Below are 26,398 nucleotides of genomic sequence, written 5' to 3'. Positions count from 1 at the left end.
TATGCTAATAAAGAAAACATCACTTCCTCAGCTCGTGTCGCATTATCCATTAAGTCAACGCATGTTTCTGTCATATTCAAACAGTACATTCCCGACGGAACCCCAAAAACTCTTATTTCCAAATACTCAGTTGTTCCTGTTCTCTTTAGAAAAAATGGAGAGAGACCATTCTTAGCACGAATATCCAGATAGACAGAATATTAAGTTACTTTTGTTAAGTCACTCAAAAATGTCTCATTCAGCAACCATGACTCTTTTGCTCAGGAATGCTGTTTTGTTACGTCTCATACAACCCCGAACCCCCTTCAGTGATAGGCCAGCAGTGTAGCAGTATATTATTTTTCAACTGCATTGCTTTTTACAAGGCAAGAACACTGAACAAAAATCTTGTTTCTAGCTCACAGGCCTTTAGGTGTCAAAGCTGTACATTTGTGAACTTTCTAAAGAAGATTTTTAAAATATTAGAATTTATCGATGGCGTAATTATGGACTATGGGAAAAATGGATTCTATGTGCATGTTAAAAGACTGCGGCTAGCCTCGATGGCCATGTTGCTGGGAGCTACATACAGGGACCAGTGAGATGCCAACCTACTAATTTGATGCTCGGTTGTTAATGTTTGAGCAAGCAAATGTAAATCCCAGGTGACTTTTGTAGCCGCAGAAAAATGCATACAAAGTATTACGATGAAGTTGAACAATATGGTCAAAGTTCATTAAAGATAGCAGGGTGCGCTGTCCCTAGGTCTGTACTGGTCATTGTCCATCTGCTGGAGAGAGGATGTGGCGTAACACCCTGAGCTGCTGACTCTGGAGGTGGGGAACTAGGTTTGAATCTCGGCGTCGTCTCAACAGCCTGCGACTGTGGGCAAATCACGTCTCCCCAGGGCTACCAAGAAAGGAATGCATCCTTGTGTAATGTAACTGGTGCTCATGTGAAGCTCTCTTATCCCTTTGGATTGAATTACGCTGGTGAACAACACTTACAACGCAACTTTTACATCGCAGAGCCTTTACAACGCAACCATTACAACAAAAACTATTACAACGCATTGCTCTGGGGGGCGCTCTAGGATAGGGAATAGGTTAATTTACTATCCAATAACCTTCCCTAGTGTCCACGGGGACTGGAGTTGGAATAGTAAATTAAACTATTCACTATCCAGCCCCCAAAGCACTATGCGTTGTAATGGACTGCGTTGTAATAAATGCGTTGTAAAGGCATGCGATGTAAATGCATGCGTTGTAATGTCATACATCCAATTACGCTATAAGAAAAACAGCAAAAAAAATTGCGGTGGACAAAGAGAGGACAACAACAGACAGTGAAAAAAGGGAGTGTGAGAGAGAAACATAGATGGATTGCGACAGGCAAAGAAAAATAAAGAAATAACATGGCTGCACGAGCATGAAAGAAAGAACGACAGTAGCGCTTGTGAAAAGTGCTCTCAAAGTAATACAAAAGTAGTCCCAGAAAATGCCTTAAAATGGCCGCTGCGTATGTTTAGCAGTAATTGTTCAATGCTCTTGGAGAGGGCTAAATATTGGAAGGTCATCGTACCAGCTGGAGAGGCCATATCGCGGAGGACAATACAGAATACAGGCCATTGCGAGCGCCTGCATCCCCAGAAATGATTCACCGCCATTAAGGGAAGAATCGCTTTATTCATTGAAAATATACTTACCTGAACAAATTGGAGCAAGTAATCACATGGTTGCAGTCTGAGATCTCGCCACAAGATATTGATTGGGTTAAGATAGATCGAACCACTCAAGAGCCTAAGGAAACCATATGTGTTTACTACAAAAGGCTCTAGCAAGCCTTCAGAGCAGTACAGCGGGTTGGATACTCTAGATTCCAAAGATATGGGACAATTTGTTTCCAAGTTGTTTCTGGGTTTGAGAATAGAAATTAGCTTTATGATCCAGCAGCAATTGATTTGTTGGCAGAACAAGTCCATGGATGAGGTTCTGCGATATGTCTGAACTGGGGTGGCAGAGTGGGCTAAAGAACGGTGATGTATTAAACCCAGATCTGTTGACTGGGTGTGAGTGTTTGATTGGTTTAGATGCTCTGTCCATCACCACCCCCTTTTGTACCGCTTTGTTCGCCATAAGTTGGCAGGGTATGCTCAGACGTGGGTCCCTTGCTCACTTTGCCACTGAATTCAAGCAAGCCTGGCTGAAGACGGCTGTAATGCCAGAAACCGGTCCTAGAAAGCTTGTTTCCGGTCCAGGGAAGGCATGGCTTGGCAGTTCGGGCTGGACTGTTTCCATGAGGCACAGGGTCAGCCTGATTTGCATATGGCCATGTCTGAACTGGGGTGGCAGAGTGGGCTAAAGAACGGTGATGGATTAAACCCAGATCTGTTGACTGGGTGTGAGTGTTTGATTGGTTCAGATGCTCCGTCCATCACCACCCCCTTTTGTACTGCAATTAAATCTAACCACTGGCAATTATTTGGTAGCATTCCACCCCATCATTCTTTTTCCCATCATGCCACCTCAGTTTGAACCCATACATTTGCAAATTAGTCTTGACCCTGCTCCAATAGGGACAGTCCAGCCCGAACTGCCTGACCAAGTCCTCCCTAAGTCCTCCCTAAGTCCTCCCTAAACTGGAACACAAATAACCCAAGACCGGCTTTGCCCTGTCGGTACTGATTTACATAAGGCAAACCTTTGCATAGTTCAGTCTACTCATGGTGGGTGAAAAACAATGACATGCATTGTGGCCTGAGTTATTGTCAGTGTCTGAGGTTAATTAAAGCATTCCATACATCATTTTTGTTGTTGTTGCAATTTATGCACTAAGTGCTGCAGATATGCTCAGACATAGGTCCAGTGCTCATTGAGCCATAAGACTCAAGTTATACCTCACTGATAAGGTGAGTCTGGAGTTGCTTGTGGTCCCTTCTGGAGGTGAGCCCTGTTTGGCATGTCGAGACAGACTATTATTTTGATGAGCAGGGTGGTACTGAATATAAGGCGGGATTTGGTCTAGTGTTCAACGTCGCTTTAAAAAGAAAAGAAGGAGGTAGAAAGGCTTTCATTTTTTACCATTTTAATTTTTGATTCTATGAATCAGGGACATTGTTTTCTTTTGAGGGACTGCTCAGCTCAGTATGGGGTACCCAGGAAAGAAAAAGTATGCAGCAGTAACCCGCCATCAATGGACAGGTCCTCACTCACTGTGACCAGTCAGTCCTATGGTAAATGGGTTTACCGGTGAAAGATTTCTGACAGAGAAGACAGCTGATGATTTTCTGTCAGAACAGTGGAAGTTTTCCCATCTCTAATTGAGACTTGGGGATCAATGGATGTGGCATTTTTTGCAAGATTCCTCCTTTGCCAAAATTTAAATGAGACTGTTTCCTAGTATACAGGCATACTGCTTATCAACATGGTGTGCTTCTGGCAGTGGGGACATTGCTGGGGTTATGATACAGAAACATAGTCTGCATCTTAAACCTTTTTAAAATACAGCCATGTGTTTTGATGTTTAGTGATTCCACTTACAAAATATACTGTTCGTGACAAGTACTTGAAATGTTTGCTTTGCCATTCTGCTGTGATTGGTGGAGAAGGAATTAATATTTCTATCTAAGATACAGTACACCACACTTGGTTTTGGTGAGAAAGAGGTGTTGACTTCTGGTCAATAAAACCGCCCTAGGGATTATGATGTCCCTATCTGCATGCCTTTTTCAAGGCGGGCACCCGCCATGAAAAAGCAGGTGAAAAGAGACTTTGGGGGCCCGTAGTGGGCCCCCTTTCCCCCTGTACCCCAGATATGGGCACTGTGGGGCACCTATGGTACCCCCTACATATCCCTGCACCATGTGGCAGGCAGTGCATGGTGGCTGCTTCCTAATGCAAGTATATGTGCAGTGTCCCCTTTTTGTCTTGCAGCGTGTGTTGCAGCTAGAAGCACATGTCACAACACAAAATATAGGCATTGTGACCGCCTTGGTGGCAGTCACATTGTAATGTCTAAGTCGGGACCACCAACGGACTGTGTGTTGTCCCGTTACGTCCGCCCGCCATCGTAATCAGCCCCTACATGATTTTCAAATAAAGACTATGTTTATAAAAGGAATTGTTATTTGGCGCCTAATTTAGATTTTGGCTGTTGGCCCATTTCTCCATCAGGGAGATGGAGTAAATTGCTCAATAGTGCTGTCGGAGGTGCCGCCTGCCAAATTGACAAATGTCCACCAAGCAGCTGGTCATTTATTAAAGCATTGGCAGGAGCCACCGTGGCAGTGGTTCCTGTCAGTGCTTTTTGAAGTTTGGTACACAGCTCAGTCAACATGTCAGAGTTTGCACTAAACTACTTTATTTTTTATTTTCAAAAAGAAAATCTCAAGAAACAAAATGCTCCACTTGCCATGGGAGTCCTCTCCCATGGCAAGGGGAGCATTTAGCAGGTTTCACTGCTCCTTACTCTTACGGCCAGGGTTTTCATGGCATAGACAAGCAGTAAATCTGACCTCTAATTCCACCCATATAAATTAGGTGGGCAGAATTAGAGGTCTGACTCCGGCGGCCCTACTCTGGAGAGCTGTCGGAGAGGTTTAATCATGGCAAAGACAGGCAGAAAGACCTATAAATCGGTGGTATGTATACCATGCCACCTTTGCAGTACACATATCACCAAGATATAAATCAGGCCCTAAGTTATCTATATTTTTATTCAAAAGAATAAATAATAGCTTGATGCCTCATGACTCAACAAACTTTATTTCTGGTCATAGAGGATTCAATACTATGTTAGACTTAATTTTACAATCTTTCTGCTAGCTAACCATTCACTATGACATTTAGAAATACATTCTGACCTATTGTCTTTAGGCTCAGCATAATTCTTTATACTCTTAACCAGTAGCTCCTGGTCCCATCGGATTCTACAAATTCTATACCAGATCTTTCACCTTCAGTACGATATTGTGTGGTAATGGTTACAGGCTCATTTTTCTTTGCTCAAATTCCCAATCACTGAAGTAATGGTCCAAAGTGTTTTGAATGGTGCTTTACGTCTTCAATAATTGACTGACAGTATCACGTCTGATTGAAGTACTCATTAGCTCTCATGTTTTGGAGAGGTTTGTGTAAGGCATTGAAAGTTGAACAGGCTTAATCATCTGGTTGTCATCCTCAATCAAATGAAGAGATTGGGTGAACAAATGAAAGTAAAGAGCAATCATAGTTATGTTTTTTCAATGTAACTCTAAATAACGGATTTTCCTATTTATGAGTCGATTACATTTTCTATAATAACGCAAATCATAGTGCTATCAAGGGTTCACTTTTCTTCTGTATGCAAGGATTTTACCCTCTTATTGATCCTCTGGTTCCTGCAACAACGGGTTATTTGAATCATTTACCAAAGCAAAGACAATTTGTTTCTGAAAAACATGCAGAGAAAGGGCAAGTTCTACTTTCCTTGCTCCTGTACGAAAGATTTGGCTAACTTTTAATTTTCTTCCTTTTCATACATTGACAGTACAGTTTTGACTATGGGTTTTTGAGTCCTGTGTGATACCTCATCAAAGTAATCCTGTTGTCTTTTGGTTGAATTTGCCTCATACTTGGAAGATTTATTCTGTTATTCATTCCTCTTAATTGAAGCCATAGATCCTCTTCCTTATGAATGGCTTCCATCTTCACCCCTGCTAGTTATTGTACGAGGACAACCTGTATAGATCATTTTTGGGAGTTTGATGGTCATCTTAAGTTTTTGATTCATCAGAAAGATTATCCTATTAGGAGCAGTTCAGGCTCATACACAAATTTGCCATTTTTCTTTCAAGCACACTGATACTCCCAAAGTTTCAGGAAGAGGGTATGTTGTTACAACTGTGCTGAGAGTCAAGTTAAGGTCTTACCAAAGATTGTGGATGCTCAAGAAAATGAAGCAGTCCTCATGCTGATGGTCTCTGTGTGCTTGGAACATCGCGATCAGTGTGTTCTGAGCACACACCCCCCATATCGCCCTGGCATTTCAGTCAACCTGAGGGGTGTTTCACTAGCTGTCTGGAGCACCAGACATCTAAAGAAGTGGTGGGACATAGAAATCCAGCATGGAATAAATGATGTGTAACTTAGGCTTCTTTTTCATTCACTAAATGAACACTATGACTTTCTGAATAGAGACATGGACAACCAGCCCTTCCCAAGATGGTTTGCTGATGATTCAACACAAGTCATGGTTCCCAATATAAGATGAGTAGAGTCCTTTCCTGTAATGCCAGCTTCCATTTAAATAATACATAAGTGACACAAGTATGGGAGGAAAATGTGTTGAAATGCATTGTTCCCCTTATTATTCATCAAATTTTTCAATTAATTAATACAGTTTCGATCCCAGATATTTGCCTTCAGAAGTTTGTTCTTCGTCTGAAATTCTTCGCCTGGAATTTGTGCTGGGTTGTCTGCTCCTTTCTGATGTCAGAAGAAGTTTGGTACCCTGCTTATTTCTCTAATATCTTTCTTTCTTTATTGTTTATTGTTTAAGTTAATTAAAACCATAACAATATTGCAATAAAACCAGACATGTGAAAATATAATATACATGGTAAAATCATTGGTTACCAGTAGTATGTTTACAGTTGAGAGAGTCATGTCAGGACAATTTTGTCACCAATATAATATACATATTGAAAACTGAAGGTCCGAGAAGTTACGTTTACAGGCAGACTAGACAATATTTGAACAAATGTGTCACGGGATTTTCCTCTTTTTTGATAAAGTGCTATTGTTCCTGTTGGGATACTAGTTCAGATTAATTTCTCGTATCAAAGTAAGAATTTTACCAGATTGCAGTTAAGTTGCGGGTAGTTTGGATCACAACACTTTAGTATTGCAGATCTGCAAGTGCGAATGCCAATAGCGTTAAAAGTTTTTTTTAGCAATAAAAGCTGATATGATTTTAAAACGGGACATATGTAGATTCAATGAAAAGTCCTGCTTTGGTGCACCACATAGAGTGCAAGACGGAGGGCCATTATATTTCCAGGTTGGTTGATCAGCATTAGTTGTTAGTGACCCAAGACGTATTGCTAGCAGTTTCCTTTTTTAGTGTATGGAGTATGTTATACTCGGGTATGCTGCAGGTTGTAAAATCAAATACGATTGCAGTACCATCCAAGCGTGAGAGCGCTTACTGAATATAGTTTAATCTTCCATTAGTGAGTGCCTTTTTTCTACTTTATTCATTGTTCGTCGAAATATTGTGTACAGTAAGTTCAGTTGCCAAAGATCTGTCACCTTCGTTGACTTTATTGATAGTTGCAGGTATGCTGATTGAGGATCATTTTCCTGAGCTTTCCAGATGGCTCTATTAAGCGGTTTCTGACGGTTTGATCATATTTTATATCATAGTTTTATTGTCGCCTACATTCTTGCTAGGTGTTGCTGCAGTAGTCCAAATTCTAGGCGGATCTGTGCTGGGGAAGAATTTTGCAATAGACCAAAAACTGTTTTGTATGTCTTTATTTGCATTCACTCAAGGATTGCTACTTCTTTGCCGTATTGGACTTCAGTAGTATAGGCTAAGGTCTGCAGGAGTTTCGCTTTTCCGACATCTAATAATGGTTTAAATGATGGACCGCTTAAACTGTTTGCTATGGTGCAGAAAGCATACATCAACCCATTTCCTTTCTTGATTAAATTATTGTTATGTGTTTTAAAATGTAATCAGTTGTCTATGTGTAGTCCAAGGTATATGTAATTTGTGACTCCCTCCAGATTCATGTTACCTAGCTTAAATTGTTGCTGTGCCTGCAAATGGTGACTTATGGTCAATACTTTTGTTTTTGTTTTGTTTATTTCTAATAAGTTTTCCTTTGCGAAGTAGTTCAGTTTATTGATCCCTCTTTGCAGACCTACTTTTGTTTGAATTAGCAGAACTATATCGTCTGCATAGGACAGATGGGCTAATCGTAGTGGACCTAGACGTGGCGGGTGCAAGTTAGCCTGGTACAACTTTGAGGAGAAATCGGGAGTAAACAGATTAAACAGGTGAGGGGCTAAAACGCAACCTTGTTTCAGACCAGTTTCAGTTTATATTTTCCTAGTAAGTCTAGTGCCATCTGCTACTTTAACTTGCATCCACGTATTTGTGTACAGCTGCATTATGGCTTGAAGGATAGCGGCTGGGAGACCCCACTGCCTTAATTTGTTCCATAGGATTCCTTTATTGACTCGGTTAAATGACGCTTTAGATTTATTGTTGATATTTGTCCTACCGATGGAGGGGGTATCATGAGCCATGGAAGGGAGGCAAATATTTTGAGATGCTGATGTGAGTGATCACTTTTGGTGGTGTATTTGATGGAAAAGTCCTTTACTAAAGTGAGCAGTTGCAGGGTAAGTATTGTGTAATCTATAATTGACCGCGCCTTCGTTCCATAATACATGAAGTTCGGAACTGTCTCATGTTGGGTTCTCCCATTGACTACTCTCATGCTAAGGTGTTCTAAATTTGTCACTAATTTCCGTCCTCTTAAGTCATTTCGTTTGAGGAGTGGTGGTGCTTGGGTTTTCACTGCCCATACTGCGTTTTCCACAGTTAAGTGATCATCTTCCTCTGGTGTATATTTTAAGTTAGAATTAAAATCACCTGTTATTATCATTTCCCACAATGGGTTCTTTAGCATTCATTTTCATCTTCAATTAAGAGCTATTAATTGGTAAGGTCTTTTGTTTCCACTTTGTAGGTTTTTTGTCTAAGTTGGGAGGAGACACTTGACACTTTTCACGTATATTATTCTGTGTAGAGTGTATCAAAAGAATGGGCAAGCCTGATATTCTTAATATCAAGGGCGATAGCAAAATAATAAAAATAATGGACCATGTCGAGGAATCTAAAGTTATTGTGAAGAAAAAGGGCACATCATTCATAACTTATTGACATAAAATCTGTAAATGTACATAGGAATCCGCCAACAGTAAAGAAAAAAAAGAGAATAACAAGGAACTATTGTGACAACACAGTCTTTTAGTGATAAGCTAGGTGTGAAATGATTTAAAATCAATAAATTAAACAGTTTACAGAAAGCAATATGACTTATAAACCAAAGAACTCATGTAACTTCAGTCAGTAAAGACCAAAGGACACAACAAATTATAATAATTATTAATAACAGAACAGTCCATATTGCAAAAAGTTAGAAATGTCCTATTGCTTTTGGAAACTGTTTGTTTTATTTAATCGAAGAGCTTCACACCTCAAACGTCACCAAAACACTGTGTCGTCATAATAGTTCCTTGTCTCTCTATAAAATACATTTGTACTGATTTGTTTATTCTCTTTTGTATCCCTCCTGTTGGTGGCTTACTTTGTAAATCTGTATATATTCATTGGTGTTAAATTATGATTGAATTTTCTTTTTGTTTGTGATAACTTTATATTCAAGCAGTGAATCATTATGTTTGTTACATATTCTGTGTAGAGTGGCTCAATGGCTACTGGGAGGATTTTCATTTTCCTCAGACACTCAAGAAGGAAACTCCACAGACCTATTAAGCATCTATTCCTTGAAGTGTAGATCATTTGTTATCTAGTACTTATTATATTTTTCATACATTTGTCATTCATAGTTATAATTACTGTATGAATAATACACTAAAGCCTAAAGGCCTTATTTATAAATGCTTGTGATGCTTTTTCATCTGCCATCGCATCCCTGCCACGTTGCCCCTATTTACAAAGTGAAGCATCTTTTTAAAGCCCTGCTCTACATTATACCTGCATCAGGTATAATGTTTGCAGGGTGGGTGTTTCCTGCAAAAAGCCTTCTAGAAGTTGGGCAGTGAAATCTATCAGATTTCACAACGCCACGTCCGGGACTCTAATGTGTCACAATCTTTCGCCTGCCTTGAAGCAGGCATTAGGGTGACGCAGTGCAATGGGAATAGGCCCCCTAAATGCATTGCTGGAGTTGTGTTATGCTTACAACACGACTCACGAATTGCGTAGGTTTTGCGCCAACAGATAATTCAGGATTCCAGGCATATCTGTCATTCCATGCAACATGATGCACCATCCAATAAATACGGTTCATCCAAAAATGCACTGTACTTACAAGATGCGTTCTTTTTGGCTGCGCTAGTGCACCATACGGCACCAACGCAGGCACCCCTGCAACATAGTGTAGGGGTGTCAGCATTGCCGGCAGGATTATTTTTGTGCAGGAAGGGGCACCTTCCTGCACAAAAACAATCCATGGAGGAATTTTCCTCGTTCTATGTGTGCAGCAGAATGCAGCACACATGGAAAGAGGAAAATAAATTAGGAGAAATTAAAAAAATTCTCATTACGTCTGCTCTGGCAAGAAGTATGGTTTTGGTTCTTCCCCAGGTTTAATTGATTTTGATTGATTTTGTAAATCTAGGAGCGCATCAAAATCCATGGGTGCTGTGTGAGAAAACTCATCACAATGCCCATGGAATGCCTCCTTGACACAGAGTAAGGCAGCGTTTTCCAATGCCTAGACTTACGCCAGGCAGGATGGCTTTGCGTCACCTCATAGATATAATTGAGAGGCCTGTCAAAAAATGTAATGCTCCAGCGGCGCAGGCCTCTTGTAAATAAGCCCCTAAATACCAACTGTATCTAGACTGAAAGACTAGCAGACTGACCACCACATTTACAGATTCCCAAGCTGGTGATGATATCCATTATGAAAGTGTATCCACGAAGATGTATTTTTATCACATTTAAGTGCTTCACAACCTGCTTGCCATTCTCTTTTTCTTTTCAACAACAATCCGACAAGCAGGTTTTATTTTCTGGAAAAGTAAAATACAAATGAGTCTATTATTAAGTTGTCCAAATGCGCCCCTACTTTGCTAGTTCAGCAGAGGATGCAGCCTTTGCTCCCCAGAAGAAGGACCACCTGGCCAATTATGATCACTAACCTTAAAGAGGAGTGACCTGTGTGGTGGCTGCGCTGTAGGCTGAGGGAAATGCTGGGCTGTGGCCCGGCTCTACGCTAAAAGCCCTTCCCAACTGGAAACCCCCAACATGCATAACCATTTGCCATGCACACCTACAGTAGGCCACAGGGCCAGGGACAGGCCAGGCCATATGCTCAACTCACCATAGGCATCCAAAACCCAGTTGCTTGCCAGCCCCCATGGTCATGCAGAGTCCCCAAAGGCACTGCCCTTTTCTTTGGGTCCACAGTACTACCACAAGATTAGACGGGACAATGCTGAATCCCATGGTAGTGCCACAGTACTGTGATGTAGTGGAAAAAATATATTTTTAATTTGAACCTTGCAGGTGTCTTCCTGGGGCCATCACAAGGTCCTGGGGATCATGGTATCCGTATTCTGCCCATTTATTCCTTAGTTTTATTTGTTTTCTACAACACAAGTCCCAAGTCATGCAATGGCAGATGCAACTTTCTCATCATGTTGCAGCCAGATCATGTGTTTTGCCCTTGCATTTCTGCGGTACTGTGTGGCAGTTACACAGTGGTGCAGTGTTGTTATATGTACATATATCTTGAACCTTAATTTCTCAAAAACTACTTAACGAATGTACACCACATCACAAAAAGCACACTTTCTGAGTAAAGATCTAGGGGCATATTACCAACGTTAAGCGATATTTATCGCTAACGATGCTTAGCAACTAATTTTTTACCGCTAAGCATCGTCAGAAATTATCGCAGATAAACCTTGCTATTATCAAGGTTTATCGCAAATGTGATAAAAAACGGCCGCAATGCATGAATATCGCTGAAAAGTCAGCGATATTCATGCATTACCGAGCTAATGCTCTTAGCCATGTTATCCACCTCCCATTGGATAACATGGCTAAGAACTGCTCCGTGCAGATTGGTAACGCGTCTCTTATTGACCCCCAGTCTGGGGCGAACACTTTTCAAAAACGGGTAAGATGCTTCGGCATTTTTATAACACAATGCTTGCCCGCCCTCTCGTGTAAAGTCTCTTACAAGTGCTCTATACTTTACTCCTCAGATTCCTCCATTACGGATAACATGATGCCCAGGTCAGTGTATTGCTAAGACACTGTGACAACTAGCTTAGCCTCTGGAAAACCAATTGACTTTATGTGTGTAAAAAGTTCACTGTCATTCATGTTTGTTATTGCAGACTTTGTCTACACCTTCATTTTTGAAACTCTGACTTTGCAGGATTTCTAAGGTAGGCAGCTGCATACTGGTGTTTGGTCTTGTCTTAGAAACAACTTAAGTGTCTTTATTTACAAATGGTGACTTGGATATACATTTTTTTGTCTTTCTAGAATCTTTTGGTCCTGAGGAGAATCCCATAACAAGGGATTCGAAACGCGTCGACCACTTTCTGGTCTCTCTGTCACTGATGATGTTTTTTTCAAAAAAATAGTTGTCTAGATAGGATATGATTCAAACCTTTATGGATTTGTTTTTCTCAATACTCAAATTCAAACGACTAGACAAACATCATTCATGACTGTATAGGATTTAATAAGACAGTGACATAGGGACCATTTCCAAATGACTTTAAAGGTTCTTTTTTTTGGGTTTGAAAGATGTATGCTTGAGGAGCGAAAGTGATATGTATATGTGTTGTTATAGTGTAAATTTGTAAAAATTTCATGCAACTGTAATAATTATCGTGTTTTGTATCTTCTGTATATAATGTATATATGCACAAAAAAACTGTCTTATGAAATAGAATGAAAATAATTTAATTTAGAGACTCAAATTGATCTAAATAAATCCCTGACGTAAGTAATAAACGGTTTGGTATGCTTTATTCGTACCATCACTTGATATAAAGAGTAGTGACTGTAGTCCAGCATTGGCATTTGTTTTGTTGTTTATATAAGAACTGCTCAGGGCAGGTGTTAGTTTTTGGAGATATTCGCGCTTAGCGCGAATATCTCCAAAAGTTGGTAATAGGAGATAGCGATGTTAGCGACTGTTTCCAGTCGCTAACATCTTGGCACGCCCATTTTGCATGTCATTAGTGATAAATATCACTGACATGCAAAGTGGGGCCCAAGATGGTCGTTATCTCCTACTAGCGGTCGCTAACTGGTGTTAGCGACAGCTAGGTAATAGGGAGATAATTTTATCTCTGCTTTCTTGGCTTTTAAAGCCAAAAAAGCGGAGATAAACCCCCTTGATAATATGCCCCCTAGTTTTCTACCAAATTTTCTGTAACTCTGTTCAGTTCCATTTTGGCTATAGAGCTGCTCAATTTTGCTACGGGAAATTGCATGGGAAAGATGTGTTTTGGGGCCCCCGTTTCTTCTTGGCCCCTGCTGATAGACCACCCCGAAACATTTCATGAAGGAGCCGAGATAGCTTAACCTTTTTTTGTGGAAAGTTTTGTGAATATTTGTCAAACAGTGCCAAAGTTATTAGCAAACCAAAAAAATGTATTTCCATGGGAAACCCAGCCATTGCTATAACTACACAGTGGTGACCATTCCTATATAGTTATTCTTAGGTCAGAGTGTCCTTAGGAAGAGTATTTTCATTCTTTTGTTTTACAAAAAACTTTGGCACCATTTGGCAAAGCTTGAAAATCATACACCTCAGCTCCTTTCTGGAAAGGTTTGCGGTGATCCATTAAGCAGGGACTGAGAAATGGGGAGGCGATGTTGCAAAACGCATTTTCAAAAAAGAAATATCTCATAGGAACTTTAGAAAACGCTATAACAAAAACAAAATTTCCGCTAATTTGGCAGAAAGATAGATCTGTACCCAGAAATATGCTTTTTCTGGTTAGGTGTAAATCTGTTCTGTAGTGTTCAAGAAATTTGGGTTCAAAAGCCATAGATATCTAGCGCTGCAGGAGACCTGCAGGAGTGGCAGATCAAAAGATAATATCTGATTGTCCGTTGTCAACTACCACTGTGTGTGTGGCCCCCTTCCTCAAGCCAGTTATTGGCCCCGGGTACCCCAACCTCAGGGTTCTCATGCTAGTTACCATTGGATAGGGATACCGTCCCTGGATTCTGATCTTGGACTGGGAAACTAATATATGCCTACTCATCCACTTCTTGAGCTTTAACAGAGATAGCAAATGTAACATGGATGGTCACATTCTGTATCCTGAAAATAATTGCAAATACTTTAGGTGCCTCCACCTAATTGGATATTTCTTTAACCCACCTCTACCCCAGAGCATGCCATGGAGTGACATGATCATCTTGGGAAATTAAAGCAACACATTATGTATTACTGACACTTTAACTACTCTCATAGGTGTCTTGGATGGCTCATATTCTAAACAAAGTTGTTTATATTACAATTCCCGCCATTTTTTCAATTGAGTTCAAGTTTTCAATTATGACATTAACAGAACTTTTTTCTGTCACATATCAACATTTACATGAATCAATCTATGTATGGACAAAAAAATGCATCAAAACATATTTAGATGTGACATATTGTTGCTTACGTACCTTTGTCATCATTACTTTGTAGGCATAGAATTTTCTCCCTTTTCCCTTTCCTAAAGCACCTTCAAATTTTTCCACAAAGTCTTGTGCTTCCCTAGTGACAAAAGTGATAATTTACACGAAATTTAAATACATTTAACTTATATTTGGGCAACTCTACCATTGAGCTTTTTACCTATGTTTTACATGTAATTATGATATATTGCAGACCAGAAAACATTTTTACCAAAGCAGGAGACTCTCAATTTGTACGTCAACATGCTATGTCATAATTAGAACAGGTATGTCAGTTGAATTCAATCAGACATAGGAAAAATACCTTCTATCACATTTCCAAATTTTCATAATATGCATAATGTGGCAGGTTGACCTACCCTGGAGCAGAAGCCACTTTTGATGCCCATGACCCGCTCATATCATTACCCATGAGCCCTACTACAGAACTCCTGACACAGAAGTACCATCATCAATAAGCCTAAATCCGAAAAAATGCCGGCCGGTGTATGAAGATATGGATTTTTGGATGATCTCAATCTTGATACCGCTAGATCACATGAGCTGCAGAAACACTCCATAAAGGTCACAAATCTATGCACCAGAGTAACAATCAGAAGGGAATGGTTATTTTGAGCGGTGTTTGGACAAAATATTGGTTAAAAAATATCAGGAGACAAAAATATCAGAAATTAAATTTCGTGACAGACAAATATTGTGATGCAGAAATATCATTGACAAGAATATCGTATTTTGAGGTAAGTAACATTGTTGTAAATAATATTGGTGTCCTAATATCGTTTTCACTAATATAGTTGTTAAAAATATTATTTTTATCATTTCAATGTGTTTTAGTTGATATAGTAATTAAATGTCTTACTATTGTTTACATAAATGTTGTTAAATTGTTTTTAAAATATAGCCTGTAATCGTAAGTGATTTAGAATTTTGTATTTGTTTGTAATGGTAATTTATAGTATTTTAGCTGGTTGCTGGGAATTTAGGGGGATATAGGCTGTGTAGTTAATTAGGTAATAAATAGCTTAGAATAATTTTATACATTTTATTTATCTATATGATTGATATTTATCATGTAATTCATGTAATACTGATTTATTTTCATTAAATAATATTTGCGGTGTGTTAGGTTTGTACGGGTATAGGGTGGGGAGTTTATTAAGTAATATTTAAAAAATGATTGTTAATTAATCATTTATTTCATTTTTTTATATTATAATTTATGTAATACTTATTTTACTTATATTGTTGTTGCAGGCTGCTAGGTTTGTAGTAGTGTAGTATGGGGAGTTAATTAAGTAATCACTTAGTAACAATTTATTAATTATTTGGTTTTTAATTATGTACGATATGGAGTACTGATTAATTTTACTTATATTTTGGTTGCGGGATCAGGGGTTTGTAGGGGTATAGGGTGTGAAGTTTATTACATAATAATTCATTGTTAGTTATTATTTGTAACTTAATTATTTCATTGGATTTTCAATATGTAAATTGTGGAATAAGTATTTATTTTAACTTTTATTTTAGTTGCAAGATGTTAGGTTTGTAGGGGTTTAGGGTGGGAAGTTAACTACTTACAAATTAATGAGCAATTCAATATTGTTTCTTTTTTTTTCCCGGAGTTTTATATAGCACAAACTTGCCCCGAAGGTATCAGGTGTCCGAGCACTTTACATGAACACCAGTTGTGTTACACAAGGACACAATCACTTATTTATTTTTGCTAAAACCAGGTAGATTAGGTAATTTGCCTAGAAACGTAGGATGCTGAGTGTCGTTGCCGAGACGTGAACCCGGCTCTCCAGATTTGAGGTCAACTGCCCTAGTCGTTAGGCCACATCCTCTAATTATGTAATTATTTTAAACATGGAAGACATGGAATAGTTATTTTTTTGTTACATTTGATGTGCCGACCGGTTATGGTATAAAAGGTACAGGGAGTCTAGTTAATTATTTAATAGCTAATACAAATTATTTATTAATTGAGAATTCTTTTCTTATTGAATGGTAATTATGTGAATTAATAGGTTTTGGTTTTAATGCATATATATATATATATATATATATATATATATATATATATATATATATATATATATATATATATATATATATATATATATATATATATGTATGTATGCTGCTCCAAGGTGCCAAAAAGGTTGAAAAAGCACTCTGTAGCGAGCTGTACGCTGAAAGCATTTAATGGTTTAAGCCGTTTTCAGCATGTCACTAGACATTGCAACTCACACGTCCTAAAATGCCTGACGCATTTTGGTACCACTTCATCAGAGGCGTTCTGCAGTGAAATGAGTTTGCACAATAACCACGCCCTTTTTATAATCCATAACACGCCCATGGGTGGTGTGGTAAATAAATAAATAATTACCGGTACTATTTTTCTATGCATTAACTGAAAAGGATAGCTCAATAAATAAGAGGCAGAATCCGTGGTATCTGAGTCATACGGGCTTTAATTAGATGGCTCGAGCCAATGGACCATCGGGTTCCATCACCTGCAAAGGTTCAGGAAGGGACAGACACAGGACAAAGGGAAGTCGCGCAATGTCATATTAACATCATACAGTATATATAGTAAAACAGTACAATTGCATTGAATACAGTAGGCGTAACAAGTGACAAACGAAAGATAAGAACATATGGGCGTAAAAAGAAGGCGTGCACAGGGCGTGCACGGAGACATGTGATGTAAACGTCACAGAAGTGTCATAAATGGGTGGATACATGGAGGGGGCTACCTGGCCAGCTGGAACCTTTAACCTACTGGTGCGCGCAAACGGGCCATGACGTGTAACTGGGGAGAGCTGGGGGCTCTGACTTCTGGCACTAGAAGAGGAGACTAGAGTCTGGGATGTCAGAACGACCTGTACCTATAGCATATCTGATATCTTGTGTTTGGGGTACATGTTGCTTGAATCTAAAAGTCATCAGGGTAAAGGCTACTTGTCACCAAGGCTAGTGCATACATATATTTCCTAATGTATTGCGTGTGCTATGAATCTTCTATGGATACTAATTCAGTAATTCTCTTGCATGGAGACAGAAAGACTAGACTATAGATGAAGATGTTTATGCAGTTCGTTAGCTAGGAATGTGAAGCCGGGGAGCTGAACTGATAACTATAAGCATAACATATTCTTGGCAGACAGGCAGGCAGGCCAGGCCGGGCACCGCACTGCTTGGCAGAAAGTAAGTGAAGGGTCAGGGATGCGGGAGGGGCTGCATCGCTCCTCAGAGTGGTTTCAGGAGACTTGAGGCTCGAATCTGGTGTCCGGGCCCTGTGAGGCCTAGAAACGGGGACAACTCGATGATTTAACGTGCACAACGTAAAGACGTTGGCAACATAGGCCTAATACTTGTTGCTTTCCGGAGGACTGGATAACTGACATACTGACGTTGGACACAACTATAATTGCGTCTTTATTCGGGCAAGGGGTAAATATGCATATTAATCATGCACATATAACATATAATGGGGAACACGTAGGGACACATGACAGGGCAAAATTCAATTTTCCTCATTCCCTCCTTGTTCCCTACATTTCCTTCAAGAAACATCAATATTCATGATACCATCTATCTGTTCATACAGCATCATTTGCTCGTCTCTTATCTTCTGGGAATAGGACTTTGGACTTGGAATACAAGAGGTAGCGCACAAGCCGCAAATCGCAGGGCCACATTGTAAACAGAGACAACAACTGAATATGATCATTACTACTATTCCTAGGAATGACAGTACTTTCCATCCCCATGCAGATATTATATTCCAGAGCCAACCGGACCATGTCCAGGTGCCTGGATTCTGGTGTAACTGATGGGCTATTTTATGAAGTCTTGTTATAGCTGAATATACAGACGGTGCGTTATTAGGAATGAAAATGCAACAACTAGATCCGATGACTCTGTAAGCTCCGCCCCTATCGGCCAGTATGACGTCAAGAACAAGGCGGTTCTGAAGAACGACAAATCTCATAGCAGATTGCTCTTCTGTTAAGTTACCTAGAGCGGAAGTAGTCTCATTCACTACTGCTTCAAGGGTTCTGGTTAACCTACGTATTAGCTTACTATTCTGGATAGGTCCTATGAAGAAAAAGAAACCTTTATTGAAGTCTGTATACTGTTCTAAGGCAGTTTCAGTCTGATCGACAATTGGGGACTCGATCTCCCTTCTATGTCTGGTGTGTACTAGATGTGTATTTCTGTGATAATCGGATGGGGCTAGGAAAACTGGTGGCAGTAGGAAGGCAATGTAACATGTTCCATCCCAATCTAGGGGCAGACGTACATATGCGGTCTGACCACATACAAAATATGAATGACGTGAGGCTTTGAAAGAAGATTTCCAACTGTCACTATACTCGACCACAGTATTACAATCACTGTGTCCTAGATGTACTGAACCATTCTTTCTAACACATAACTCGCCTTTCACTGGTAGAACTGTAATAGCAGGCAAGTCTGGAGTAGTCTCGGACTGAACATTCAAAACCATGAAATTCGAGGAGAAATTACCTAGATCATATACTTCATTTTCTAGATCTAACCCTGTCCTATGGGAGAGACCTTCCTTGTCTGGGAAACATGTTCTATTCAAAAGGGACTTATCGTCTAAGGATGATGTTATCGTAAACCATGCTCCACACGAACCATTGTGTGAAAACGGATAGGGAAAGAGTGGCAGAACTCCCTTCGGTGTCTGAAAAGGGGGGAGTCGACCACACACCCAACAATTAGTGGCATTGCTGGTCTGGTGTGAATAGTGTAACATACGTATAAAAGTATTGTTGCGCATTGCAAGTCGGTAGGATAACTCGTGAGAGGGTAGTTCACTAAAAGTGTGCTCTACTGTATCATTAGAGGAAAGATGTACATGCGAATCAAGAGGAGGGAAAAATACATGTAAAACATAACTTATGCATGTGATCGTAAGACTCAGAAATAACATAAACAATAACGTAATAACGCATCTGCTGCGCAGATTCTTACAATAACGTATTTTCTTGGAGTTTCGTCTAACTCTCTCACTATGGGGGTCTATCTCATACATGTCAGGAACCTGTCTAACCGCTTCACCCGAGAGGGATTTAAACAATTAAACTGTCTGACTTGCTAGACCGTAATTTGATTTTATACTCCTGCTGCGGAGTTTTCTCTAACAGGGGAAGTTTAGAGTCAGTATCGGGGCAGTCCTTGAAAAAAGTCTTTGGACGGAGTCCATGAAAACGCTTGATGTGGCTGGAGTGTAGCCAGCCCTTCCGGCCCTCCAGTTTCACAGCGGTCCTTGTGGTCATCAGAACAAGTTTCGGTTCTTTCCAGCGGGGCTCCAGCGGACTTGAACGATCGAAATTCCTAACAAGGACGAGGTCGCCTGGAATGACCTCGTGCGGTTTCACTTGGGTGTTGTCTGGAAAGGCAGCCGCGACCTGTGAACGACAAGAGAGTAGTGCAGACATCAAGGAAGCTAGGTAATCTGTCAGCATATTACTGTCAACATCGGTAATTTTGCGTGGCATAGGTGTACCCCACATGTTCGGGGGACGGCCAAATACAATATCAAAGGGTGACAGACCTGAACGGGAGTGAGCGACCATTCTCATATAAAAAAGGGCGACTGGCAGTGCTACCATCCAATCTACTCCTTTCTCGGCACAGACCTTTGCAATACGGATTTTCAGAGTTTGATTGTGTCTCTCGACGAGGCCAGCTGCCTCGGGGTGTCGTACGCAGTGGAACTTCCACTGGTACCCTAACAGAAGAGATACTTGTTTCATGAGTTCGGATGAGAATGGCTGGCCGTTGTCTGAATACACGACCCTGGGCAAACCATAGCGGGGGAAAAACTCACGAACCAACTGCCTGGCAGTGGTCGCGGCAGTGTAATCTGGAACTGGATATGCTTCTGTCCATCTGGACAAAGCGCATACAACTACGAGGACATACTTGAAACCTCAACATCGTTCCATCTGGATATAATCCATCTGGAGGACTTCAAAAGGGTGGTCAGGAGGATGGAATCCACCTTGTTCCACCGGAACACCTTTACCTGGATTGAACTGACAACAGATCATGCAGGTACGTACTTTCTGCTTCGCTGCTGCTCGTAAATGCTTGTTAAACCAAAGGTTCTGGATACTGTCTAACATAGCTTTTTCTCCTAAATGTGCTGGACTATGTGCTGTGTTAATAATGACTTGAACCATAGAGTCGGGGAGAAACCATGTGGCTTTTCCCTTCGTCAACCATCCTTGATCTGTCTGGACCCCTCCTTTTTCAGACCATTTCTTGATTTCATCTGGGGTAGCATGTGTCTGTATATCTAGTACGTCTTGTGTAGGGTCCTTAACTGTCATACAAGTCGTCTGATCTGGAACATCTGTCTTTGTCGTGTTAACTGGAATGTCTGGAGTCTGAGCTGTAAGCTTGGCTGTTCGATCTGCTAGATCGTTACCTTGGGAAATGGTGTCAGTGGCTTTCGTATGTGCTTTGCACTTCATAATGGCAATGGCTGTCGGTAAATGTATTGCTTCTAACAGAGCTTGAATGAGGGGGGCCATGCTGAATCTTGGCTCCATGAGAGGTCATGAAACCTCTTTCTTGCCATAGTACTCCAAAGTCGTGTACGACTCCGAATGCATAACGTGAATCTGTATATAGGTTTACTTTCAGGTTCTCAGCTCGTATGCAGGCTTGGGTCAGAGCGATGAGCTCTGCTGCTTGAGCAGACAGGGTGTCAATACGATGTGTTTCTATAACTTCAGTTTCAGTAGTCACTGCATACGCGGCTACTAACTCTCCTGTACTTGTTCTCATACATGAACCATCCACGTAAAGTGTCAGGTCTGGGTCAGGTAATGCAATGTCCGTCAAGTCTTGTCTTGGCTTTGTCATGGTGTTAATAACTTCCACACAGTCATGTGTGGCAGGATTTGATGTAATCGAGGGTAACAGTGTAGCAGGATTTAAAATGTTGCAGCGTCTGATTTCTATGTGTGGCTGAAACAGAGTCAGTTCATATCCTGTTAAACGTGCAATTGTCAAGTGCTGAGTCTGTGTTCGGTTTAAAAGAACTTCCACGGAGTGTGAACTTGTACTGTCAGGGAATGTCCTAACACTATGCAATCACTTTGTCTGATAGCTAGAGCTGTGGCTGCAACTGACTTGAGGCACGCAGGCAGAGCCTGGGCTACTGGATCTAATGTGCTAGAAAAATAAGCACAAGGCTTGTGTTGTCCTGCTTGATCTTGTGTGAGAACAGATAATGCTGTACCATCACGTTCAGTAACAAAAAGTGTAAAAGACTTACTGTAGTTCGGTGTCGCTAGCACAGGTGCATTACATAAAGCTTTCTTTAACTCATTGAAAACAAGTGTATGTTCCTGGGTCCAAGGGAGGACAGTCGATGTCGCTGCCTCCTGTGTTGTCAACTGTATCAGTGGTTTGGCTAGATATGCATACTGAGGGATCCATTGTCTGCAGTAAGAAGTGAGGCCGATAAAAGCTCGTACCTCCTTCTGTGTCTGGGGCTGTGGAAGATGTGCTATTAACTGGATACGGTCTGGTGTCAACTGTCTACCCCTCTTGGACAGCAAGTGTCCAAGGTATACCACTTGCTGGACACAGAATTGCAGTTTCGAAGGGGACACCTTGTGCCCCATTTCCGCCAGGAAATCCAAGACTGTCAGTGACGCACGTTCGCAGTCACGTTCTGTACGGGCTGTGATCAATAGATCATCGACATACTGGAGCAGGGCAGTGTCAGTTGGCATGTGAATACTGTCTAGTTGTCTCTTAAGTGCTTGACTGTAAATACTAGGACTTTCTGTGAAACCTTGAGGAGCACGTGTAAATTTATAGCTTCTTCCATTTAAACAGAATCCGAAAAGGAACTGGCTGTCTGGATGAATGGGGACACTAAAGAATGCGTTCTTGAGATCAATAACAGTAAAGAACGTAGCTTCAGAATCAATGGCAGTCAATAGGGATGAGATATCTGGAACCACTGGGTACTGGGGTATGATACATTTATTGAGTTCTCGAAGGTCAATCACTAATCGATAAACTGGAGGTGCATTTGGATCAGTACGTTTAAGAATCGGAATGATAGGAGAATTACATACATTGGAGTCAGTTTCTACAACTACTCCTTGAGCAATGAGCTCGTCAATAATTTTCGATAAGGCTGCCACAGCCTCAGGTGGCAACTTGTACTGTCGGATTCGTGGTAATACAACACCTTGTTTCAGAGTGACACGATATGGTGTAATGTGCATACAACCTACATCAGTTGGACCTTGCGCCCATAAATGCTGTGGTACATTCAGTAATCTTGGATCAAAATCACGTAACACATAATGACCTTTAAAATCACGTAAAAACAATCTCACTCCTTCCGGAGAACAGCATATGACTGCTCCTAATTCTTTCAATGTTTTAATACCAAGTAAATTTTCAGGACATGATTTCGTAAGTAACAAGTCTGTAGTTCGGGACACTGGACCAACTTCTAGGGAAACTGGTTTCGATATTTCATTAACAATCGGCTTTCCTGAAAATCCCAGGGAAACATTTCTTGAGCCTGAGAGTGGAGCCCCTGGAACCTCGTCATGACTGATGGTAGTCCTACTTGCCCCTGTATCAATCAGAAACTTTCTGTCTTTCCCTAATACTTGACTGTGTACATAGGGACCCTCTTGATCTACAGGAACCTCGATGAGAGGCAAGGCAACCTCCCTCTCTAGGCTGTTTCATGAATACTGCTGATATTCTGGATAATCTGACTGTGCGTACTGGTACATCTGTTGTGTGACGTGTTGTGTGGCAGCTATAGGCTGCGGTACTGTAACTGTCTGTTGTGCGTTCTGCGGCGGTTGCGTAGTCTGCGGAACATGTTCTTGTCTAGGAGGACGCGGTCTCTCTTTCGTCTTACCTGTAGCTATGTTGTGTTTCAGAACTGCACATTCGTTTATATAATGACCTGGCTGTTTACAGTAATTGCATGTCCCTTTAACGGGAGCTGTAGAATGACTAGTTTGATTCGTACCCCTCTTCTGACTATCTGGTGGAACAGACTGTGCAACTAGAACTTTCATTTTCGTGTCTTTCATACGTCTCCTTTCGTATTCTTGCTCTTCCCTGATTCTATTCTGGTGATACTGTAACATCTGGAGCATTTGGGACGGGGTATTAGCTTGCCAGGTACTCTCGACTTTTAATACTCGATTTTTAACCTGTGGTAAAGAATTCTCAACTAGTTTGGTAACAAAAAGATGGGGATACGACTCACTACTTGTTTTCAGACCGCTATTAATAATGAAACATTTCTCAAATCTGGAATAAAAATCACTAGTGCCTTCGTCTTGTTTCTGTTTACAGGCTGAGATGGCATCCCAGTCTTCCTTTTTCGTGGCTAGTAATCTTGGCAAGACTTGTATTAACAGTTCGGGCAATTCTTTAGCTTTATCCCCAAGACCAGTACCTGGGACTCGTGTATTATCTTCGTTCTCTAACGCGGTCCAATCAATCTTTTTCTCTCCCACCTCCCATTCTTTTTCTTTAAGTTTTTCATATATGCCCGCAGGCAACAGGACCTTTAACATTTTGATGATATCAGGATACGTGTATTCTCCCATACGGAGCATGTCTTTTAACTCACGGTGGAACCCTGCTGGATCTTTATCGTGACAGGGCACTAACTTTTTCATTTCTAGTAGTTCTATTTTCGTTATAGGGGTGTAAACAAATACTCGTTCGAGAGCACCCCCCGTTCCCTTAACAGGATGCACTTCTCGCAACGGATTCTGTCTGTCTATGTAGAATGGGGGTGAAACAGGAACAAAATGCGGAGTCAGGAACGTTCTGTATTTGTGGCGTTGTTCTAAAATGACGCTAATTAAATCGGTACCTAGACCTTTCCATCTGTTTAGGAGTAACTCGTTCAGTACATTATATAACGGACCTGGATCAGAATGCTGACTCTCGTACTGTGTAATGAGGTGCTGGATCATGTACATACCCACCAGTCGCTGCTCGGCTGGGGGCAGTTTCAGAAACATTTGAGCCACTACTTCGTCTGAATACGTGGTAGAATCACTAGTCCATCGGACTGCTGATCGGGCTAGTTCCTGTTCATGCATGGTACTAAGTTCACTGTAACCTATTCGTAATTTCAGAATTTTATCGGTAGCCTGGAATACTTGTTCAAGAGAACACTGTTCTGGTACGGGAGGAGGAAAAGCTTTCTTGTAGTCTAGGCGTGTGTGTCTATCAGAAGGTCTCGTCCTACCTACATACGCTATTCTGGTGGGATTCTCGTTGTCTACATCTTCATCTGAAGAGTCATTCTCTTTCTCTGCTATTATTCTTGCTTTCTCCCTCTCGTGTATGCCTATAATTTCTTTACGAATCTTTCTGTACATGGTTTCTATACTGTTTTGTGTCTTGTGTTTTCCGTCTGCTATATTGTCACTCCATCTTATCAGGACTTTCATCTCTTCTTTGTCTTTATCAGGACGATCCTGTTCTCTTATTAAACAATTTATTAGAAATTGCAAAATCATGCCTTGAGTCTCGACTTTCCTGTGTGCCATGGCTTCGTGAATACTTTCTGGTTTCTCCCCTGTTCGAATGAAATGATATATTCTGTCTAAATGTTCTTTCATATCTGATATGGTAATCAAAAAGTCTACAACTCGTCGTAAACGTACGGAATGCAATATCATGTGATCTTCACCTGGCACTGGGTCATATCTACAATCAGTAAGGTACTTTTTGAGGGCTTCGTACGTAGCCACTTTTGGCGTACGCTGTAATGCTGTGTCTCTCAGCGTCAGGCGCTTTGTTTGAGGCGGGGTGATAGGAGTACCTCCCCCTGCTCCTCCTGAACTAGAATCGTCAATTAATACTGAATGTGCGGCTGCTGGTAACGTGACTGGTAAAGTAGGTGTACGTAAGGTGGGTTGGTCCTGGGGTACTGGCACATGGACAGGATTCCCGGGACCCACGGCTGGAGGCACAGTAATTACATTATTAGGCTGCCCTGTAGGTATTGTGCATGATGGGACTTGTGGTCAAGTGCGCAAATGTTACTGTTAAAAAATCGATATGAGCCCTTCAATAGGCCTCAACATGCCGTCACCGCTCTGAATCCAATCCAGCTACACCGCAAAAGGTGTTACAGGAAATCCCAAACATTACGGCCCCCAGCTTACGAGGTGGTGATTTCTCGGTGGCGGGGCAGCCGCCTACATATGTTGCTCCAAGTTTCCCAAAAGCTTGAAAAAGCACTCCGTAGCCATCCAAAAGCTGAAAATATTTAATGGTATAGGCAGTTTTCAGCACGTCAATAGACATTACAGCTCACACGTCGTCCAATACCTGACGCGATTCGGTACTCCTTCATCAGAGACGTTCTGCGGTGAAATGAGTTCGCACAATGACCACACCCTTTTTATAATCCATAACATGCCTTGTAGGTACTGTGCATGATGGGACCTGTGGTCAAGTGCGCAAATGTTACTGTTCAAATATTGATATATATATATATATATATATATATATATATATATATATATATATATATATATATATATATATATATATATATATATATATATATGTATATGTATATATATATATGTATATACATATATAATATTAATTAATGTGTTTTCGTTAAGAGTTTGATATATTTTCTACATTCATGGAGTTACTCATATATGTAAGTTGTTTAAAGTTAAGTATTTTACAGTTTCTTGCTTATACTGTAGTAGGAATAGTAAAATTAACCTATTTACTGTTCAACATTTTCTCTACTGCTGCACTTTTTGCAGTGGGAAAAGTACATTTCAACACTCCAAAATCCAATGCTTTCCCTACTGTTGCACATACTGGCTTGGGAATAGTAAATGTTATGCCTCTAAAGTCCAACACT

General features: G+C 40.7%; 1 protein-coding gene across 1 annotated transcript in view; it reads right to left on the bottom strand.

The window, feature by feature from the left end:
* The window catches only part of LOC144820192 (transmembrane channel-like protein 2-A), a 583,588-nt gene that overhangs the window by 506,418 nt on the left and 50,772 nt on the right, over nucleotides 1-26,398 (bottom strand). The window contains exon 3 of the mRNA XM_078677803.1: nucleotides 14,434-14,524. Coding sequence (XP_078533929.1) covers nucleotides 14,434-14,524 — 91 coding nt within the window. The remainder of the gene's footprint in view (nucleotides 1-14,433; nucleotides 14,525-26,398) is intronic.

This window comes from Lissotriton helveticus, chromosome 2_1 (genome assembly GCF_964261635.1).
Source record: "Lissotriton helveticus chromosome 2_1, aLisHel1.1, whole genome shotgun sequence".
Classification (NCBI taxonomy): domain Eukaryota; kingdom Metazoa; phylum Chordata; class Amphibia; order Caudata; family Salamandridae; genus Lissotriton; species Lissotriton helveticus.
Note: the sequence above shows the minus strand (reverse complement) of the source record. Positions and strands in the feature narration are given on the sequence as shown.